The sequence below is a fragment of the Protopterus annectens genome, chromosome 9.part0 (assembly GCF_019279795.1).
Source record: "Protopterus annectens isolate FY-2018-M chromosome 9.part0, PAN1.0, whole genome shotgun sequence".
Lineage (NCBI taxonomy): Eukaryota > Metazoa > Chordata > Ceratodontiformes > Protopteridae > Protopterus > Protopterus annectens.
This window is the reverse complement of record NC_056743.1, coordinates 1,960,134,697-1,960,158,429: the sequence shown is the minus strand read 5'-3', so window position 1 is coordinate 1,960,158,429 and position 23,733 is coordinate 1,960,134,697. Positions and strand designations below refer to the sequence as shown.

General features: G+C 44.7%; 1 protein-coding gene across 1 annotated transcript in view; it reads right to left on the bottom strand.

The window, feature by feature from the left end:
• The window catches only part of ATP13A1 (ATPase 13A1), a 1,617,817-nt gene that overhangs the window by 666,546 nt on the left and 927,538 nt on the right, over window positions 1-23,733 (bottom strand). Inside the window, exon 18 of the mRNA XM_044084778.1 lies at window positions 6,181-6,380. Within this exon, the coding sequence (XP_043940713.1) occupies window positions 6,181-6,380 (200 nt within the window). The remainder of the gene's footprint in view (window positions 1-6,180; window positions 6,381-23,733) is intronic.

Below are 23,733 nucleotides of genomic sequence, written 5' to 3'. Positions count from 1 at the left end.
AAGGAAGGATTAGTACGTAATGTCAGTCTGTCCATATGAAAAATTAGGTAAGGGTATTTAGATGTCAGAGCTTGTAATTCAGATACTCTTCTTGCCGAAGTGACAGCCACCAGAAAAGATGTCTTCCATGATAGAAATTTCAAGTCTACTTTGGTCGAGGTTTCAAAAGGGGGCAGAATCAGAGCCTGTAAATTCAAAGTTAGATCCCAGGGAGGTGTTTGATCCTTGACAGGACGACGACAAAGGAAAGTCCCTTGAAGAAAAGCCTTACACAATTTTGATGAGGCCAAAATGGATGAATTCTTTCATATATGAAAATTCGATATGGTTGCCAACTGCGCTTTAACAGCTGAATGACTGGCCCCTGAAAAAATGATATACTCCCCTCTGTTGGTTTCTTTCTGTTACTTGCATTTACATGCATGCATACCACAGTATATTTAACTATTTATTGTAACCAACTAGTCTTATTACTGTATTGTACTAAGTACAATAAATACACAGACACTGCTTCAGTTAATACGCTTTACTGTTACATTTTCCTTTCGGATCTACAAGCATGCAACACAGATGCTGTTAGCTCTCTATGGCAAATTCCCACAGCTTGTTTATACACACTCATATTTATACCAAAAAGTCTGATATTTTTTCTCAAAGTCTGATGTATAACAGTTCTTTCTTTGTATAACAGTTTTCCTTTGTTCCTTTGTCCTTGGTTCTTTGTAGTTCGGTGGTCCAAGGAAACTCAGTCTTGCATTATTTGAAACGTGGTGTTCCAGCATTATCTGAAACTTGATGTTCTAACTTTATCTTGCTTCATGCTACGTCCCTTTACTTCGTTTATGTCCTTCCAGCTGCCATCTGCACAGTTATTTTTACAGACTTTGTTTCTCAATAACATACTCCTTTACATGGATGGCAATATCTAATTAAGCTATGCCAGCACACTTACTACTTATTTTTCAGCATTTTATACTATTCCTAAATTAACCCTTTATATTTCATATCATTCTTGCAGCTTTTATTCAAGCTAATAATCATGCTAGCAACAGTCACTATTATTCTTTCAGTTCTCCCTTATTTTATTTTTTTTGGAGGAATTGACTAAACTTTAAAGACTGCATTTGTTTTATTAGCATTATCATTTACAGCATTTACCACTTTGCTGAGTTATTGCAACTCTGTAACCTGCAGCATATTAAACCATTTTAAACTGTCATTATTATTATGACCCGTAAAACTATTAACACAGGATGCATTAACTAATTTAGCAATTTGGTCTCGGATGATGACCATCCTCTGAATATGTCCCACCAATTATGGGCAGTGTCATAATCATGTTAGCAACAGCTACTATTATTCTTTCAGCCCCCATATCGAAATTATGAGCAAGAAACTCCAGGACTGCAGGAACAGGAGCAGTAAAAGAATCAGAATTTTGCTGTTTAGCCCAAATATAAAAATTTTTTCCATTTCCTCTTGTAAATACTTCTAGTTGAAGATTTATGACAGGAGATCAGAATGTTTCGGACTGGGGATGAAAGCCTGGCAGATCTAGCCATCACTGGAATTGGAGAAACTATGTGGTTAGTTTCAGACCTGGGAAATCTAGGTGGGTCTGCCCTGATGTATGGAACAGTAGATCTCAACAATGTTTGAGCATCCATGGAGGACAAATCAGAGGAGACCAAAGGAAGGTGAACTAGATTTGTCGAGGCCAGGAGTAGTAATGAGAATTACTTTGCTCTTCAACCTGGAAGCTTTCTGAAGACACTCGAGGATTAAGAGGAGAGGAGGAAAGGCATAAAGCAATCTGGGAGGCCAAGCATGGAACACAGCATCCCTGGGTGACTGTCTTTGAGGAGGGATCAAGGTGAAGAACCTGCTGCACTTGTTGTGGGGAGACATGAAGAGATTGTACCAACGTTGACCCCATTTGTGGAAAATCATGTTCGCCACTGATTGATTCACAGACCACTCATATGGCATCAATAAGACTCTGCTGAGCCTGTCTGCTAGAATGTTGTGCTCCCCTGGAATGTGCTCTGCAATCAGAAAGTGGTTAGTAGAGATTGCCCACTGTCGCACTCTCATTACTTCCCAACTCAAGGGGTAGGAGCTGGTTCCCTCTTGTTTGTTGATGTACCATACTACCAACATTGTCCACTTATATCACAACAGTCCCTGGAAGAAGGAAGCTGTGAAATGCCTGCAATGCTATAAGGACTGCTCTCATCTCCAGGACACTGATATGAAGGTTGGTCACCAGTGACATCCACGTGTCTCTAACGGTGGGCCCAAACAAACATGATCCATCAAAAGGGGTATCGATGAAGGATGCTTGAAAGGTTCTGCAAAGTTTCACTGCTTCATCCAAGCATCATGTCTAATAGTAATGCTGGAACAGACGGCCCTAGAGATACAGCATGGGAGATTAACTCATGGACACATTAGATATAGACTGCAGAGTGGCCAGTCTGGAGGAAAAGGATCTCCTGTCCTCATCAGACATGGACTCTGGGACCAAGCTACAGAGTTCTTTGTTTAAATTCCTCTGTAGCCTAATAAAATGGGAAAGATAATATAAGTCTCATCAAGGAAACAAAAAAAAAAAAACAGTTTCACAAAGCTGTTGCTCCCCCACCCCTTCACTCTGACAGCTGACCGGCCAACCTCAAGAAGGGAAATCTGCAATCTGAGCAAAGACTTCTTCAATACTTTTTGGTGTCTCAGAAGAAGCATCTCTTGGGCTTCACAGGAGCAGCAGTTGGCCAAGAGCTTCATTTCTGGCAGCTAGGTCCCACTTGGGGAACCTCTCCACACAGAAATTGCTGCCTTTTCAAAAAAATGTATTTAATTTAATTTTTTGACTACAACTGTTATTTCCCCTTTAAGAAACTCTGTATTATTTATCAATACCAGAGGTTTCCTGCCAGGGATTACTGTTTTAGCTACCTGAACCTTGGCTCTTGATAATTGTCAATGTTAAAGTGACATCCTGACCCTATGTGTAAAAAAGGGTTGTGGATGGATATTATTCTGCTTGTGTAAACGTTTAAATTTGTGACTGAAAGTTTTCTTTTTTCCTGGGGGGGGGGGGTGTGTGCAAGGACATGTGTTTACATTGTAGTACTTACGTTCACTTTCTGACAATCTGCCTGCCATTCTTATCTAAAGCAGAATCTAATATTTAAAACTTTACCTCATCAGCAAACTTTTAGTTATGTACCCAAGCATATCTTCTCAACACTGCAGCAGTAGCAGTATCTGCATAATTATGCACACTCTTTAAAGCATGTCTGGATACCTGGGACAGGGTAGAAACAGTAAGATTAAAACAAGTTTTCTTTTGCCTGGGAAACAAAAATCCAGTCAGCTTCATAAAGCTGTTCCTACCCACACAACTTCACTCTGCCAGCTGATTGGCTCACCCCAGGGAGGGAAATCAGCATTCTGACTGATGATTTCTTCAGTACTTTCTTTCTGTCTGAAGAAGCATCTCAGGCTTCACAGGTGCAGCAGTTGACTAAGAACTTCATTTATTTGGCTCATCTGCCACCCAGGTTCTCAAATAATTTAATGAAAGAGGGAAAGTGATTCAGGGAGTTCCTAACATTTTTCATGTTCCCCAATAAAAAAATCTTATAGGCCTCCCTCTTTTACCCCCCCCCCCCAATAAATAAATAAAATAATAAATAAATAAATAAAATAAGCAACACCATCCATATTCTGGAAAATAAGACGCTGGAAAAACAGATGCCTGGAGGGCAAATAATGACTGTGCCAGCATTCCTCACAACCCTCCAGGCCAGTATCTCTTCAGACCTATTCCACAAATTGCACCTCAACATACCCCTTTGGCAGAGGATTGTCTCGGACTCTTGAGTGTTACAAAGTGGTGCAGGGTTGCAGGTGGCACTGGATACAAAAACCTCCTTTTGGGGAATTCCACCCCATCCTCTGAACCAAATCAAATATTTTTCTCCATTTCTTCTGTCCTTACACAACCAGTAAGTCAAAGAACCAGTCCCTGTAAATCAAAGGTCTGGTCTAAGGCTTCTATTCCAGAATGTTTCTGGTTCCAAAGAGAGAGGCCTCTTGGAGACCAGTACTTGAACCTGCCTTACAAATTTCAAAATGATGATCGTACAGAACCTGTTACCCTCAGTCCTCCCATGAGCTATACAAGTGGTAACACTAGATGCTTATTTCCACATTCACAAAGCCACAGGCTTCATGAAATATCTAAGATTCTCTGTTTCTAGGTCACATTAGTTTTCTGCATTACAATTTGGATTATCTACAGCTGCAAGGGTGTTCACAAAATGCATAGCTCCTGTCATAGCCTGCTGCAGATGAAACAACATTTCACATTTTTCCTTATTTAGACGACTTATCTTTGCAGAGTTTTTACCCAGATGGCAAGAATCATTATCATGGTATCTGAGGTTGTCATTTTCATTCTTCCTGTGGGTTTCTGATCTGACCCAAGATCTGACTGAGCCACTTTCAAAAGTTTAGGCTCTGAAGCTCAAGCTCCTTCCCTAACCACAATGCCTGACTCCTCCCTGGTTACCTCAGATCTCGTTTGCCGCTCTTAGAAGCATTGCTTTCCATCATCTCGAGCTCCAGTTAAAAGATTTGGCCTTTAATTGTAAGCTCAGTGTTTTTTTCCTCGTTTACTGTAACTCCCTTACTTTTTCTACCCGACTTTCTGACTCTGTAAAAAAAAAAAAAAAAAAGGGCGCTAGTTTAATTTAGATCAACTTTCTTGCATCTGCTGGTACTTTCTTGGTGGGAACTGCTGATCTTTCTTTTCTTCCTCCTTTCCTCTTTAATGTTTTTGAGGTGTCTAAGACATCTTTAGGTTTCAAAAAATTCACTTCTTTTGGGAACAAGATTCTCTTATCTGATGCTGTATATTGTCTTGGCCTTGTTCACCTGGATGCCTCTTGTATTATCTGTGAGGGCTTCCATCAAAGAGCACTGGCCAACAGAAGGAACAAGCTTATTTTGAAGGGCCTTTTACCTCTGTCAGCAAGTTGTTCATCTTCTTCTTCAGGGGTTTAACTCCCTCCCAAAAAGCACCATGAAGACAGGGAGAGTAGAAAATGTTCCCTGGGGAAGTCTGCTTCCTTGTCGTTGGATAAGCCTCCAGCCAAGTTTCCTAAGGCATTGGATCCCATAGCTTTAGATCTAAATAAGTCCATACACTCCTCTCCTTGACCCTGAGCTCCTTTGCCTTAGGAGCTCCCTCCTCCTTCCGCAGGTTCGCCTTGTATAGACAGGTCTCCTAGGACTGCACCCAGGCCACCTTCCTCTTAGTAGAGGTGGCTGTGTTCTCTCCAGTCCTGACTTCTTGGGTCCTATCTGTAAGCCAGCTGGCAATCCATCGAATTATGTATGCCAAGTTCAGTGAGTTTGTCTACAATACCCAAATAGGGTACTGTACTCAATGCTTTAGCCAGAACTATGTAAGCAGTATGCACCATTTTTCTTTTATCCATTGCTTTGGTTACATTCTCAAAAATGTCTACCAGGTTAGTTAGGCATGACATTCCCCTTACAAAACCAAGCTAGGATGGGTTCAGTGCCTGTAGGTTGCCAATGTCTGTCGATCATTTCCATGATAATTTGTTCCATGGCTTTGCACATTAGAATAGTTATTTTAGACTAATAGGTCTGTAGTTGCCAGGGTCAGCTGATGATCCACCCTTGTGAAGGGGAATAACCACTGCCATCCTTCATTCTCTTGGTACGTTGCCTGTTTTGAGGCTGTAGTTGAAAAGTGACACAAGTGGTCCTGACAGGCTATTTAGGAAACAGTCCAAGACATAGTCAGGTCCTAATGCGGCTGTGCTCTTGATCTTAACAATAACCTGATCCCTGCTAACAGTTGTTTTTTTTTTTTTTTTGAGGGGGGGGGGGGTTATGCTAGTAAGGATTTCCCTGGGGGTCGGGTGGTGGGTGAAGTTTTCTTATCTCTTTGTACTTTCCCTGGATACAGTTATATGCAAGTCAGCTATGAAACATAAGGACCAAGCATGTTCTGTGTCAGAAGAAAAGGTTGATGATATTTAATAAACAAAGTAAACATCAGAAAATAAGAATAAGATACTGTTAGTGAAACAAACAGGTACTTAAAAATGACACACTGGTTTACATAAATAAAGCAATCACCTTCTGTTTTGGGCCAACTCTTGCAAACACCCGGATGTGAGGTATGAGTTCCTCCAGCAGCCTGTAGTCAACATTATATAGATGAGAGAGAGCCTCTCCTGTGGTGCAGAGGTCATATTCTCGGAAAATATCAGAAAAGGAAGGTGGTATCATGGGTAGTGTAATGGTGCCATCTATGGATTCCCAGTGCCATTCAGAACCTAAAACAAACCAGGAAAGTGGTAAGTTTTCAACATATGCTTATAAAAACTGAATTCATTCACATGATTTCATACAAGAGTGATTGCTTTAAACATAAGTTAAAGTAGTGGACACTGGCATGAAAGAGTAGGAAATGCCATCAGAGAAACATTGGGATTAAGAACTCACCTCAGAAAGCAGAGGCAGTGCTACTGTACATGTAGCAGTTGGGCTCAAGGACTTGCCACAGAATGCTTAGGCAGTGCTACCATACATGTAACAGTCGGGCTCAAGGACTCACCACAGAATGCTTAGGCAGTGCTACCATACATGTAACAGTCGGGATCAAGGACTCACTACAGAAAAGCAGAGGCAGTGCTACCATATATGTAACAGTCGGGCTCAAGGACTCACCACAGAATGCTTAGGCAGTGCTACCATACATGTAACAGTCAGGCTCAAGGACTCACCACAGAATGCTTAGGCAGTTCTACCATACATGTAAAAGTCGGGCTCAAGGACTCACCACAGAAAGCAGAGGCAGTGCTATTGTATGGGTTCATATTACGTTGTCAAACTTTCAAAAAACTGAATGCCATATGATCGAACCCATACGTTCAAACTGTCAAAATTTCAAAAAACATCAAAAAAACTACCTGCATCCCCCACTCTTTAAATATACCAACTCCAAGATCGCACTACAGTGCAGTAAAAGGAAATCTTCCTTTTCCGCACTGAATGGAAATCCCCATTGAAACGTTCAAACTTTTACAAGTTTGAACATATGGGTTCGACAATATGGCATTCAAACTTGTTACGGATCGACAACGTAATATGTATCCCTATAATATATGTAACTGCTGAGAGTAAGGACTCACCACAGAAAGTAGAGACAGTACTACCGTACATGTAACAGTTGAGCCTTCTGAAAATGTATGCAAGGATCAAATCAGATGTGATTTCCAAAGGGAGGCATAAAGCACCTTGCCGAACTATCCATACTGCATTACATTACATTACATTACAATGATCATAAAGTGTGAGGTGAATAACAACAGTACAGTATGAGCACTGCTCTGAAAAGAACAGTGACAGTAAAGTGTATGAATACACAAATAATAAACACTTCTCAATGTGAAATGCAGATATAGAAACTAATGCAGGCACTCACACTGGCTTGCAGATTCTAAGAGAATAAGTCAATACCACAGCAGTGTGCTCTCACTAAGTAAAAAGGAGAAGGTGCTTTACATACTGGAAGTAAGAGGGTGCCTCTAAAAGAAAGAGCATGCAGATTTAGTCACAAAATAGAAAAGGCTAAACGATTCTGACACCAGGGAAAGAAGACAGTATAATTCTGCTGGATCTCCAGCACTGCTGGAAATTGACACTTAGTGAGCCAACTTTTGATTCCAATGCACCTACCTCTACCTTACACACACACAATACAACATGCGGTTTACTATCACATGTTCGTTCGTCTTTTAGACGAATGAACTATGTGTGAAAACCAGACAGTGGAACCGTTAGGGCGATTACCAGAATGCCGAAGCTGACAAGAGCGAATGGCCGCTGTTGTCCATTCCAACACTGCGGTGCAAATTGCACTATAGTGGGGATGGGGAAATGTATCCTTACCCTCACTGTACAGCGATCTCGTAGTTTATATATATAAGTAGGGGGGTGCAGGTGGGGGCTTGCCCCCCTGCAAAAACCAGTTGTAGTATGTTGGGTGGGTAGGAGCATTTCAGTGTAGTCGACATTTTCGAAATTCGACTGCACTGAAATGCTTGGTTTGACCTTTACACTGTTCGGTGTACAGATTTCCGAACATTTGGTTCGGACATCTGTACATTCGAACAATGTCATGTCGAACATTTGATAGTAAACCAAAACATGCTATATAATATAAAATACTTTGCCCTAATGCATATATACACAGTTTTTTAAGGCCAAATAAGAAGTTATGTACTCTCCATAACATTCCATGTTTGTTGTCCATCTCACCTTCATTTGCTGCTGGTTGGGTTCGGAACTGACAATTGGTTCCAACTTGGCCTTATACAAAAGCTAAAGAGCTTCCACCGGCTTGTGGCTACACTCTATTCCATAACACTCAGGGAAGATTACCCAGATCTTGTTTGCAGATACCATAGTTACTATATCTAAGCATGTAACCATATCCAAAAAAGAGACTAAGAAGAGATTCAGAGACATCATATCCAATTTTGCAAAAAAACACTCGATCCTCCAGCCACCACCACAGCATCTACCGGAACACCTTTACTGACAAACTCCCTATCTGAAGGCGCAGTGATGAATTTATTTGGCTTCCTAGGAACAGGTTCTACTGAGTCCAGAGAGCCCCATGCCTTCTGACTGACTACGTTCATGAGTTAGCTGAAAGGCGGAGACACCCAAGAGGCGGAAGAGAGAGACCCGAATGCCTCCAGATACACAGAATCATCCTCAGAAGTGTTGATGGGCTTCCAGCCACCTCTCTGTTTAAGGATTTCTAGGATGTCTGCAAAAGAGACATCCTCAAGAGGGTGATCCAGGGGACCTTTCTGAATCATCGAGGTCTGTGTCTGAAGTGATGCACTCCTCAGGGGAGTCTAGATGCTTCCTCTTGCATAATCTCTTCTGAGTAACCTCCTCAAAGGGGCACTCTGGAGAGGTTTCAAAAGAGACCACTTCACCCATTGGGGCATCCTGGGGCATCAGGTCTACACGCCTGGGAGGGAGTGATGGCACCAAGGCAGATAGTGGCGCTTTTGACAGAAGAGTACTTGGACCTGAGAGCGGAGCAGTCTGAGGTGACAGCACTCTCCTCATCAGCTTGAAAGCCTCCTGGGGCATCAGGTCTACACGCCTGGGAGGGAGTGATGGCACCAAGGCAGATAGTGGCGCTTTTGACAGAAGAGTACTTGGACCTGAGGGCGGAGCAGTCTGAGGTGAGAGCACTCTCCTCATCAGCTTGAAAGCCCCCCGACCCTGCTATGAGGAGGTTCCAGGCCCTGACGAACTAGAATACCCTCCTGAACCAAGAAGGTGGGCTCCGATGCCGATGTAGGTGCCGAGCTCACCTGTGCTGAAGCCTCGAGAGGTAGACTCGGGTTGGACCACTGTCCAGACAGACTCTCCTCCCCACACCCAATGGGAGAGCATCGGCTCCTAGGGTCTTCAACTTCTGATGGAACCAAGGAGGTCAGAGTGGTGGTCGGGCCTGAAGACCCTGGGGCAGGTCTTAGCACCAACAGTTCTGCTACAATCAGATCCAAGCACTCGGGCTCTGAAGCCGCAGAATGCATTGGAGGAGGAATCGACAAAGGGGAAATGATGTTGGTCAGCCCCAAATCCCTCTGGGTCGAAGTTGGCAGAATCTTGGCCAGCACTGATGTCTGTAAAAGCCTCTTCACCACCTGCTCCACGTCATCATCCGAAAGGTTCCTGGAGGATTGAGAGGATGGAGTTGGGGACCTCATTGATTATAGTAAAGGAGAATGCAGCACTTGGGAGACCGGTTCCAGAACTGGGGGCCAGATCCAAAACTGGAACTCTGCTGGCTCCAAAATCACAATAGGAGCCGAAGAGGGAGATTTTTCTGACCCAAAAGCCTTTGGGTCCACAGATGACTCCTTGGCATGCTTTTTTGTCGACTCCGATAGTGGAGCAGTAGAAGACAACCTTTCTGTCGATTTTACAGATCTGGAAGATGGGTATTTGTTGAGTGTTTTTTGAGGAACTTTGATTCCCTTATAGACCCGCAGCGAAAGGTGTTTTTAGTAAGCCTGTAACTATTAATTTGTTCCTCCTTTCTATTAACACTCTTGAACTAAAGGCATGGCAGAAGGAACACAACTCTTGAAGGTGGACAGCACCCAAACAATACATACAGGTGGTGTGTCCATCTGTCAGTGATATTTTTTGATTGCATTTATCAAATTTCTTAAAACCCAAATGTTTTGTTTCTCTATTATCCTTAGACATTCTTGACAGCAGTCAACAACCAAACAAGAACGCTAACTAGGAACACACAAAAAGGAAAAAAACTTTTTTTTTTTTTTTTTAAACACACACAACCAAATGACTCTAATTATTAACTACAATAACAGGAGAAGAAGTCTCTAACTAAAATGACTAACTCCTATAACAGAAAAGGGGAAAAGAAGGGAGGGGAAAGCCCTCCAAGTCAAACAGGCCAAGTAGAGCCCTCTAACTCAGACTACCCAACAAGAAAGGAAATAATAACCCGAAACTCTAATTTAAACGAGTTTCGGACTGGGATAGGGAGAAAAAAAACAGACGGGCCTAGCAGTACAGAAAGGCCAACAGAACAGCACAAACACCACCAACAAACACTTTCAAAATACTACCACACTAGTCTAAAAGTTAGAAATATACAATATATCATAAGATTTTTGTAATATCACCAAGATAAACATAAAAAAAATTCCACTTAGCCTAGAGCCTGCATGGAAGCACCTGATCTTGTTTAGCGGCAAACAAGATCTGGGTAATCTTCCCTGAGCATTATAGGATAGGGTGTAGCCATGAGCCAGTAGAAGCTCTCCAGCTTTTGTATAAGGCTGAGTCAGAACAGATTCTTGGTTCCGAACCCAACCAGCAACGAATGAAGGTGAGACAGGACAACATAACATTGGTAGTTTCTGTCACTGATCCTTCACAGCAAGGAGCATTAATTTGGTTCCCTTTAAACATTTCAGAAACTAGCACTTACACAGAAGCAGCACAAGGCTCACTAAACTGCCTCATTCTCCTCATCAAAAAATCACTCCCTGGCAACATTTTTCTTGCACCTTTTTCATGCATTCTTGAATTCCAGTGACAGCTTTGATCTTTCTCTCTCTCCCAAGTACTGCTGGAAGGCCGTCACACTGACTTGTCATAACACAATGTACTCTCAATAATGCATAACATATGCTTGGCCCATGTAATGGCTTGAGGCTAACAAAATAATTTACTTTTAACAGTGTGTTTGTGACACTGTGAACTGCATTAGCACTTGCAAGTTGTTCAACTGAAATGTAAAAAAGTACATCTCTGTGAGGTACCTTCCTGAAAATCAACTGACTTGAATTAATGTTTCCTGTTTTTGTCTGCATACAGATATTTATTCGTTTAATGTGGTGCAGTCACTCAGCTGGGAATTTTCCATACAAGTAAATACCTTCCCTAATAGGCTGGGAGAATTGTCACAGCCTAGCGTGCACAACTCCCCCAGTTCACTGAAACTACAACTCCAGGAGAAATTTATAAACACACTACAGAGAAAACACCATTTGGATCACTAGCTCCTGGTCCAAAATAACATTCAGTAGGTCTGTTTTTACGACTTACTTCAGTTCAAGTGGCACACAAGAAAATAACTTGTATTTCAACATACTAGTTCACTACCAATGTACTCAAACAGCAAGATTTAGCACAGCCATGTTACTATACAGTGATCATTTAGCAGTTATTAACATACTCAGTCCCACTGACCGTGTAACTACGGGAAAGGCTAAAGGATCATTGCATCAAACGAAACAACAAGCAAGCAGATCACAGACAACTGTTACACTACTGTGACTTGAGCAAGAAAAAGGAGGAGGGAGCTTGCAAAGGGAGATAAAAGGATTAACTAACTAGTAACTTCCTTGCAACAACAGGGGAAGATCATCGCTCACACAAGGGAGACAAACACAATCAACTATCTACTGTCTGATAAGGTGAGTATGTTACACATCCCTTCATCGCTTTCATGCCAACAGAGAGAGGGAGGCTAAAACCCTAAAAAGGTCAATGCAAATACACACACACACATACATAAATACACACACACACACACACACACACACACACACACACACACACACACACACACACATACACAGTGGCTATAAATAGTGTACACACCCCTGTTAAAATCCCAGGTTTTTTGTGATATAAAAAATGAGACCGCAATAATGAGAAGTTATGCACTTACCATAACGTTCCATGTTAGTTGTCTTCTTCTCGCCTTCTTTCTTGCTGGAGGGGTTCGGAGCCGAACCTCGGCTCCGACTCGGCCTAATACTAAAGCTCGAGAGCTAATTTTACCGGCTCGAGCCTATGCTATGCCCCATAATGCTAGGCGTCATATACCCAGATCTCGTTTGATAGTTAACACTATGGACATATATGTCCCACCACAACAGAGAATAATCCACCTAATCATAGATACAAAAATAAAGATATATATATTTATATATATATATATATATATCTATATATATATATATATATATATATATATATATATATATATAAACTCCTCTAGCAGAGCTAGCAAAAAGAGGGAGCAAGGGAGCTAGTTGGGGAAATAACTGAGGTGGCAATAACTCTCACAAGGTACTCTAGATCTTCCCAGGCTAGGGGGGTGGAGGGTGGGACGCAAGAAAGAAGGCGAGAAGAAGACAACTAACATGGTACATTATGGTAAGTACATAACTTCTCAATGTTAAGTTGTCAATCTCGCCTTCATTCTTGCTGGATGGGACAGCGTCCCTAGCACCTAAATCCTGGGTGGCTCAATGGAACAAACTCTTGAGTACAGTGGAACCAAAATCAGCCCGACTTCTGGAGGCCATATCGAGCTTGTAATGAGAAATGAAGGTATGAGGAGAGGCCCAAGTGGCTGCTGCGCAAATGGAATCCATAAGCAATCTTGCCTGAAAGGCTATTGAAGAAGCTAAAGCTCAGGTTGAGTGGGCTCTAGGCTTAGTAGGAAGTTCCCTGTTCCTCAACTGACAGACCAACATGATAAGGCAGGACAACCACCTGGACAAAGTTACCTTAGAGACTGGTTGGCCTTGCTTCCCTTCCGCATAAGGCAGGAAGAGTTGGTTTGATTTTCTCATCTGCTTAGTTCTATCCAGGTAGAAGTGTAATTGACGGTGAACGTCCAAACAATGTAACTTTCGTTCAGCTCTATTGGTGTAATTTGGGAAGAAGACTGGAAGATCTATGGTCTGATTCAGATTTTTCTCTGAGATTATTTTGGGTAAAAAAGACGGATTAGTCCTAAGTGACACTCTGTCTTTGTGAAAAACAAGATAAGGAGGGCGAATGCAAAGGGCTTGAAGTTCCGAGACCCTTCTTGCTGAGGTGATGGCTACTAAGAAGAGTGTTTTCCATGAGAGCAACTTCAACGAACAAGAAGCCGCTGGCTCAAAGGGAGGAAGAATTAAAGAAGACAGTACCAAATTTAAGTCCCACGGTGGGGGAGGGTCCTTAACCGGGGGCCTAAGTAAAAGGGTTCCTTTTAAAAAGGCTTTGCAAAGTTTGTGGGACATGATGCTGGTCTCTGACAAGCCAACGTGGAAATTTGCAATAGCTGCCAGTTGAACTCTGATGGTAGCTGAGGAGGAGCCCAATCGAAAGAGTTCTGCTAGAAACTCTAGAACTGTCTGGACAGGAGCCGTAAAGGGGTCCACATGCTTTTCCCCTGCCCAGACAGAGAAACACTTCCATTTGCTAGCATAAGTATTTCTAGTAGTAGACTTGTGAGAAGCGAGAATGATATTGGAAGTGGAGTAACCAAGCTGTGAGGTTGAGAGATCGAAGGGACTGATGCAGCCCGCCCGATTGATGGGTCAGAAGATCTGGCACTGGGTCCAGATACCAGGGTTGCTCCAGTAGATGGCGTTGCAGGAACGGAAACCAAATTTGTCGAGGTCAGTAAGGGGCAATGAGGATCATTCCTGGCTCTCAAGGCAGTTGCTTTCTGGATTACTTGAGTAATCAAGGGAAAGGGGGGGGAATGCATACAGAAGACCCCGGGGCCAATCGTGAACTAGAGCGTCTCTGGGGGGTAGACCTGGGAGAGGGAAGAAGGTGAAGAAGTCTGGGCACTTGCTGTTTAGAGGTGTTGCAAAAAGGTCGCAGCAAGGCTGACACCACCTTCTGAAAATTCTCTCCACTACTGTCTGGTTGAGAGACCACTCGTGAGGCATGAGAATGGCTCTGCTCAGTCTGTCCGCTATGACGCTGGACTTCCCGGGAATATGCGTTGCTACCAGAAACCATTGAGAAGAGATCGCCCATTGCCAAAGTCTGAGTGCTTCTTGACATAGGGGGTAGGATCTGGTTCCGCCCTGCTTGTTGATGTACCACACTACAGACATATTGCCTGTTTGAATTGCAATAGTCCCGGTGTTAGAGAGTCCTGAAGGGCCTGCAACGCTAAAAGTACCGCTCTTATTTCCAAGACATTTATGTACAAGTGGCATTCGAAGGGTTGCCATGTGCCCTGGACTGTCCTGCCCCGAAAATGCCCCCCCCGACCCGATCAGGGAGGCATCCGTTGTCACAGTGGCAACAGGAGGAGGAAGGAACACAGGTCTGCCCTGAAGTACCTGAGGGGAGACCGTCCACTAAGAAAGGTGTCTTTTGCATGACTGAGTGATTAGAATGGTGTGTGATATGGGGAGCTGCTGAAAGGACCACTGGGAAAACAGAATCCACTGCAGGATCCGCATATGAAAACGTGCTAGGGGGAGTAAAATGATTGCTGCTGCCATGAGACCAAGTGTTTTTAGTACAAATCTGGCTTGGACTCTGCTCTCCTGTAATAGGATCTGAACATGGTTGCGAATGTCTGAAACTCTTTGTGTGGGTAGTTTTGCTGAGAGCTCCACTGTGTTTAAAACGGCACCTATGAAGGTAATAGACTGACAAGGCGACAATGCAGACTTTTCAAAATTTATAGAGATACCTAGCGCGTTGCACGTTTGTACAGCGTAATCACTGGATTGGAGTAGTTGATGCCTGCTGGTGGCAGTAAGGAACCAGTCATCTAAATATGGAAACACCTTAAATCCTTGTCGTCTCAGGTGAGCCGCAACCACTGCCATGCATTTGGTAAACACCCTGGGGGCTGTGGTGAGGCCAAAGGGCAGGGCTCTGAACTGGTAGTGACTGGCTCCCAGCCGGAAGTGGAGAAACCTTCTGGAGTGCATGTTCATCTTGATATGGTAGTACGCATCCTGAAGGTCTAGAGAGCACATCCAACTGTCCTGACCCAGAAAGGGTAGAATGGACTGTAGTGTGACCATCCGGAACCTCGTTTTTTGAACCGACTTGTTCAGCCTGCTGAGATCCAAAATAGGTCTCCAGTCCCCTGTCTTTTTTGGTACCAAAAAGAACTTGGAGTAGATACCGGATCCTTGTTAGTCTGCTGGGACTGGCTGGATGGCCCTTTTTCCTAGCAGCTTTGAAATTTCTAGTGCTGTTAGATCCCTCAGACTGGGTGGAATGTCTGGAAGGGGCCCTTTTGGCTGTTGTGGGGTGTGAATAATGGGAATTCTGTAACCCTCGGATATGATCGACCGTACCCATTTGTCTTGCGTGAGGGAATGCCAGGCTTCTGGGTACAGTGATAGTCTTCCCCCGACTGCCTCCGAAGGTGGACAGTCGGGAAGCTCCTCAGGGATGCTGGAAGGGTTTGTCAGAGAAAGATTCTCTGCTACCCTGATTCTGCGGACCCCCCTCGGGCAGCGTCTATTATTGTTCCCTCCTCTGCCTCTGGAGGGAAGCTCACCACGTGCGTCAGGCAGTACTCCCTGAGGTTTGCGGAACCACATTTTCCCACTCTTCTGACCCTTAGGGTATGGTCTAGAAGGGGTAGAAAAATGGACTCCTACGGCAAGAGAGTCTTGCCTTCCTGCTCGCACCTGGTCAATGTATCCTTCACTTGAGGTCCAAACAAGGCAGAACCATCCAAGGGGGTGTTAGTGAAGGATGCCTTGAAGGGGTTGGCAAAGTTGCAAAGCCGCATCCAGGCGTGTCTCCTGAGAGCAACGCCCGTGCCTGCAGCCCTACTCGCTCCATCGGCGGCATAGGAAATGAGCCGCATAGAGGAGTTTACAACAGAGTTCAGGGTCCCTAGCTGGGAGTTGATCTTTTCCTGAGACCCCGCAGCTGATGGGTCCTGTAAGGTATCACCTAGTTCTTTGAGAAGGTCTCTCTGAAGATGGGTGAAATGGCACAAATAATTCAGTGAACACATGGCAAAGGTCGCTGAAGAAAACATCCGCTTGCCGTACCTATCCATCGTCCTAGATTCCTTATTAGGAGGATGGACAGGAACTGAAGGGTCAGCCATCTCATTCTTAGTGGCCGCCACCACCACCATGGCATCAACGGGCCGACCGTGGCGCCGGTATAGGAGCCAGCACGCTCCTCATGACCTCAAAGGCTCCCTTATCAGGCAGAGAGGAGGGACCCAGCTCCGAAGAGATGAGCGCTCCTCCTGGCATCGAGAGGGATGGCTCCGAGGCCGATGTCGGGGCCGAGCTCACCTGCGCCAACGCTCCGAGAGGGAGAATGGGGTCGGACAAGGGTCCGATGCCACTCGCCCCCTCGGAACCGAAGAGGGAGTCCCGGCGCCCGGATCCCTCCAAGGACGGAGCCATTGAAGGGATCGAAGCTGACGAAGGAACCGATAAGGGTGGAATCGGTTCCGATGCCCCCACGGTACCAACCCCGATGGCCTCCAGCTCCGAGCTCGAAGGAACAGTCGGAGGAGGAACTGGAGCAGGCGTTGGGGAAGCCGCTGTCTGTTGAGACGGGCTATGCAATAACTGGGTGAGCGCCTGCAACTTCAAAAGCCTACTGACTACCCTCTCGAGGTCGTGGTCCGAAAGCCTGGAAGATCTAGAGGAGTGAGACCTATGGCTCTGCTCCGACAGCAAAGGGGACTTCGGAGCTGACCTGACCGACTCCAATTAAGGAGATTGGGAGCGCTTTCGGCTTGGAGACGGCTCCGAAACCAAGGGCTATCCATTTGGAAATGGTTTGCTTTGAAATGGCCTTCCCCTCTGCCTCTGCAGCAAAGTTAACTAGCAGCTGGTCAAATTTTCTGAGAGGCTTATTCCTGTCTAAATAGAATCTAAGTTGTCTGTGCACGTCCAGAGAGTGCAATATCTCTTACCCTTTGATTTGTGGATTAGGGAAAAGGGTAGGCAAATGAATGGACTGGTTTAGGGCAACTCTAGACACCACCTTGGGCATAAAGGAAGGATTAGTCCTGAGGGAAACCCTGTCCGCATGGAAGATAATGAAGGGTTCCACTGCCATGAGGGCCTGTAATTCAGACACTCTTCTTGCTGAAGTGATGTCTTGAAGTAAAGCTGTTTTCCAAGAAAGGAATTTCAACTCTGCTGTTGCAGCTGGCTCAAAGGGGGAGGAAGAGTGAGCTTTTCCAATACAAAGTTAAGGTCCCAGGCTGGAGTGGGAGCTCTCCTGGGGGGGGGTCTTAAATTTTTGGCCCCTCTAAGGAATTGTTTTATCAAGGGGTGAGAGAAGAGGGGTGGCTCAGTATTATAATGTGCTGAAATGGCAGAGGCATGAATCTTAATTGACGAGAATGATAGGCCCTTGTGGAGCATTTCTGCTAAGTACTCTAGAATATGAGGTAAGCTGGGCACTGTTGTGCCCATCCATTGAGCCTGGCTCCAGAAACAATATCTTTTCCATTTTTCAGCCTAGGATTTTCTGGTACTAGGCCTCCTTGCCTACAGAATGACATCCCGCACCTGCTTACTGAGGGATACTAGAGGAGAGCTCATGGAATCAGCCAAGCTGCAAGGTTCAGGGTTTGAAGCTGAGGGTGCAGAATCTGGCCTGCCTGCTGGAACAGCAGGGAAGGGGTCTGAGGCAGATGCCATGGTTGTAGCAGTGTCAGACTGCGCAAGAGGGGGTACAAGTGCTGGTGTGGCCAGTCTGGTGCAATCAGTATTGTCCTTGGCTTGTCCTGTTTGATCTTTAGTAGAATCTTCGTGAGGAGAGGCAGAGGGGGAAAGGCATAAACTGAGAGGCTTTCCCAGGTAAAGGACAGAGCATCCACTTTTCAAGCTGGACTGTGGGGAGTTCTGGTGCAGAATTTGTTCAATTGGTAGTTCTGAGGGAAGGCAAACAGGTCTACCTCTGTGGTCCCCCATTTGTTCCTCAAGAGGTTGAATATTTTGGGTTCTAGTTTCCATTCATGTGGATCCATGAGATTTCTGCTTAAGTCATCTGCCAGTGAATTTAGTTTGCCTGGCAGGAATTGAGCTTGTAGGTGCACTTGGTAGCTCAAGGCTGTGCTCCACAGAGCCACGGCTAGTCTGCAGACAGGGTAGATGGGTTCCCCCATGTTTGTTTATATCCCACATAACTGTGGTGGTGTCTGTCTTTACCAATAGTTGTCCTGGAAGAATAAGGTCTTTGAAGGCTGTCAGAGCATTCTGTACGGCTAACATTTCTTTTTGACTGATATGCAGGTGCATCTGTCTCGGGCTCCATTTGCCCTGAATGCACTGCCCTGCCATGTGAGCCCCCCCATGCATAGTCTGATGTGTCTGGTGTTAGGGTTTGAGCAGCAATGTGTAGAGTCAAAGGGAGTCCCTTGCTGTGGTAGTAAGCCTCTGTCCACCAACGGAACTCTGTCATTAGACAAGGAATGACAGGAATCATTGTTTGCAGTTCCTGATAATGCTGACACCATAGACACTTTAGATACCACTGGAGTTTCCTCATATGCAGTCTTGCATATGGAATTAGCAGAATGGAAGAGGCCATGATCCCCAGAGCTTGCAGTATTTTCCTTGCAGATAGCTGGGTTTTTGTGGCCAATAGTTTGAAGTAGGTTGTCAAATAAACTTGTTTCTCCAGAGTGAGGAATGCCATCTGGGAAGTTGTGTTCAAGCTTGCTCCCAGGAATACTACTTGTTGGCAGGGTACCAGGTGAGATTTATTTTCATTGATGGTGTACCCCAGTGAGGTTAGAAGTTTCTTTACAAATGCCAGGTGTTGTAATAGCAAGTCCTGGCTCTCTGCCTGAATCAGACAACCGTCCAAGTATGGGTACATTTGAATATTTCTCTACCTGCAAAATGCAATGGCTGGAGCTAGACATTTTGTGAACACCCTGGGTGCAGTAGATAAGCCAAAGGGAAGTGCAGAGACCTGAAAGTGCATGGAGCCTGTCCTGAAACGTAGGTATTGTCTTCAGGATTCTCTTATTGGGATGTGCAGGTAAGCTTTCTTTACGTCTAGGGTTGCCAGCCAGGCATCCTTGGCTAGCTTAGGAAGAAGCTGTTGAAGAGTTAGCATTTTGAATTTTGGAACCACCAGAAAGGTGTTTGAGAATAGAGAGGTCCAGGATAGGACGCCAGGAGTTTTCTTTTGTGGGTACCAGAAAAAGTCTTGAATAAAAACCTTGTCCCCTTAATTCTGCTGGTACAGGTTGGATAGCCCTGATACTGAGAAGGGAGAGAACCTGCTGTTGGGCCTCTGCCTGTTGATTTGGGGGGAGGTCTGGTGAACCATTTGGGGTTGGTAGTGTGTGTAAGTGGAATCTGTATCCCTGGGAAACTATGGTCAAAACCCATTTGTCCTGGGTAATGAGTTCCCAGTTTTCCCTTCCCTCCTAAGAGAACAAGAAGTTGAGCAGGGTTTGGAAGGGTTAAGGTTAAGTCATTGTGCCATTTTTCCGTAGGGGGGTGACTTACTACTCCCTGCTTTGGAAGAGAGAGCCCCCCTGCTTAGATCTATGCATAGCCTGAGACTGTAGTCCTGGTGGTCTGCTGTTCCTGGGTTTGGACTGAGAAGACCTGGAAGGGACTGGAAGGACCAGTTCTTTGAAGGCCAATGCCTACTGAATCTGGGAGGCTGTACTTGTAGAAAATCTTTAACAGTTTGCATAGATTTAGCTTTTTCCTCCATCCTTTTGAGGAGTTTCTCTGCTTTGTTGCCAAAAAAGTGGTCTTGGTTTAAGGGTGCATCCAGTAATTTAGCTTTAACATGAACTGGCAAGTTTTGTTCCTTAAGCCAAGCATGCCTTCTAAGTACAGACCCAGTGACAACAGCACTGCAGGATGCTTCTAAAGCATCAAAACCACATTGCAAAGTATGTTTACCAACTTGTTCTGCAGAATGCATTAAATCTTGCAAGTCTTTTGTGTTCAGCACAGTCAGGAATCAACATAATTTTCTGTTTAAGTAGTCCCATAATATGTTGCTGATACTTTAACATATAAACCTGGCAATTTAAAGCCCTAACGGCCAAAGTAGCAGAAGTGTATACCTTCTTACCCCATCTGTCTAAGGCTCTAGAATCTCAGTCAGAAGGGGTAGGATTTTTGGCAGCAGTAGCCTTAATGCCTTTTTTTCCTTGGGAAATGGTCTCTGGATCCACAGTAGGATTCCTGAAGGGGAAATATGGGAGTCCAGTACTCCGGGAGCTGGAGGTAAAGTGTCTGGGGTAAATCTAGATTCCAAGAAAACATCATCTACAATAGCCAGAACAGGAGGTATAGCTAGAGGCCTGTGTTGAGGCTGGAGTAAGAATTCCCTAAGTCTGTTTTTAGACTCAGAATAGTCCTAGCTTTCCCAGCAGAAATGTTCCCTATGGGTATGCAAGGTTTCACCAAAAGAAAAACCTTCTGGAGGGGAAGAAGAGGGAATGGAATCCTCTGCATCAGAATCCTCATACGTAGATAAGGGCAAATCCTGGTAATCAGAAGGAGCAGAGATATCAAATTCCTGATCAGAAGAATCAGAAAGGGAATCGGTTCTAGGTCTGTTAGAGGGGGGAGGCTGGCTTACCCCAATTAAAAAAATAAGGTCTTCAGCCCTTCTAAGCATTTGTTTTTGAGGCATATGGGCCTGAGTCAGCGGTTTGGTAGCCGGTTTTCTAGGCGTAGCGCAAGATTTAGGCCTGAGGAATTCGGTACTTCTAGTTGGAAACAATGTTGTCAGTTTAATATGAAAGTCTGTAGGCCTGAATACACCCTCAGAAGTCAGTGCATGCACAGCGGCTCCGGACCCATCCAAGGTAGAGATATCCGCAGGTTCCACAGTCGAAAAAGCATCTCGTGGCATACCAGACTCCTAATGGTTCTCAGTAGAGGCCTGCGAATCTGTAGTAGCAGGTATCAGGGGCTGCAAAAGCATCTCACTGAGTACCGGCGGACTGGCGACTAGCTTAACGGAAGCGCCGTTGGCAGTTTTGGACCTATGCAGTCTGTCCCTGTCTTTATCCTTATGTTTTTTTGGAAGATCGGTAGTCGGATGGCTTAACTAAGCCATTCTGAAGTACGGAGATGGAGAACAAAAGTATTTAGCTACAAAAACAGCCCAACGACGAATAGTTCAGGCATTGAACAAGGCACAAAACCGACAGCGAGGGACGTCGTGGTCTGGGCCTAAACAAGTGATGCAGTAAGAATGAAAATCTCTGAGGTATTTGCTTCCCACAGGCAAGACAATTGTTAATTTTTTCTGACATCAGTTAGAGCAAGAAAAAAGGATCACCAACAGGGTACTTATCTTTTTTTTTGAAGACTTCGAGTCTGAAACTCGAAAAAGAAAATTTCAGGGGTCGGCTGTCCGGCACTTGTGAACTGCTTCTGCTTCGGGCACCGCACGGCAAGAAAGACTGATGTAATGGCGTCGGGTGCATGTTTTATACCCCTGACTACCTGACGTAATGGAAGAAGCGACAGCATCTGACACATAAATCCAAAGACTCTGGTATTCACGCCGGCTGAAGGCTACCTGCAGGCAGATAACCCAAATGTGATGACTGCAACAGTGAAACACGAAGAACATCAACACTTGGCATCACCAAAAGAACACCATCCCCATGGTGAAGCATGGTGGTGGCAGTATCATGGATTGGGGTTGCTATTCTTCAGCTAGAACTGGAGAATTAGTCAAGGTGGAGGGAATTATTTACAATTCCAAATACCAGTCAGTTGTGGCCCAAAACCTTCAGGCATCTGCTAGAAAGCAGAAGATGAAGAGGAAAGTACAGTTTTGTACCTACTATAAATGTAGATGTTCGAGTGTATACACTGCTGCAGTCATTACACTTGGGTTGTCTGCCGTCAGGCGGTCCCGCAGTTGGCCAGAGTTCCAAAGTCTTGGTCCGGCGTCGGTTGCTGTCGCTTCTTCCCTGACGTCAGAGCGCCAGGGGTATAAAAGATGCAGCCAACGCCATTTTCTTCAGTTTTTCTTGCCCCAGATGTCAGGTGCCCCCAAATAGGTAGGCAATACATATTGCTAATAACACATACAGGTAAAATAAGAAACAATACCTATAGATACAAGCAAATACACCACATAGGTTGTAAAGGATAGAGAGATATAGATAAGTCGCAGCTAAGAAAGTGGGGTTGGAGGGAGGGAAACCTGGACTGCAGCAGTGTATACACTCGAACATCTACATTTATGGTAGGTACAAAACTGTACTATGTTCACCGTGTTACACTGCTGCAGTCATTACACTTGGGTTGAATCCCAAAGCTGAGGTTGGGTGGCTGGGTCTATATAGGGTAAGGAGTGGCTATGAGGCCCTGCAGAAAGTACAGTTTTGTACCTACCATAAATATAGATGTCCGATAGGTATGCATCTGCAGTCATCACATATGGGTTTGTCCTGCCTCAGGCAGCCCTTCGGTCGGCCGGATTCCAAAGTCTGGGTCTGGCATCGGCTGATGTCGCACTTTCCCCGACGTCAGAGCGCCTGGGGTATAAAAGCATCAGCCGACGCCATCTTCCTCAGTTTTTCTTGCCCCAGATGCCAGGTGCCCTCTAAGGAAGGCTAAATTTGGAAAGATGCATTTAAAAATCCAAACATGGACAGTAATATAAAAAACAAATAAACCATAATAGATCCCCCCAGCTAGCTATAAGAGGGGTAAGTACCCAAGAAATACCACAGAGGGGAAGGAAGGAGGGTAAATCTGACTGCAGATGCATACTTATCGGACATCTACATTTATGGTAGGTACAAAACTGTACTATGTCCTTCAAGGATGCATCTGCAGTCATCACATATGGGTAAAATACCATAGCCAATCTGGGGGTGGAGGAACTATGTAAAGGATGGTGTAGCTAAAATACCCTGCAGGACTGCCGTAGCAAAGCCTGCTCTGGATCTGGAATATAAAGGTAAATTGTAATGCTTGGCAAATGTATGCACGGAGCTCCATGTAGCAGCTTCCAAAATGTCCTTGGTAGCCACCCCTCTTAAGAAGGCTGTGGAGGTGGCTGTGGCTCTCGTGGAATGAGGTCTAATGTTAGTTGGCACAGCTTTTCCATGAAAGGAGTAACAAAAACGAATGCAATTCCCTATCCGTTTTGAAATTGTCTGTTTGGAAATTGCTTTTCCTTGTGTACCAGCAGCATATGCTACCAACAGCTGGTCAGTTTTTCTGTAACTTTTAGTTCTGTCCAAGTAGTAACGCAGCTGTCTGTGTATGCCCAGGGTGTGCAGAAGTTTCTCCCCTTTGTTTTGTGGATTTGGAAAGAAGGTAGGCAAGTGAATTGCTTGGTTTAATGAAA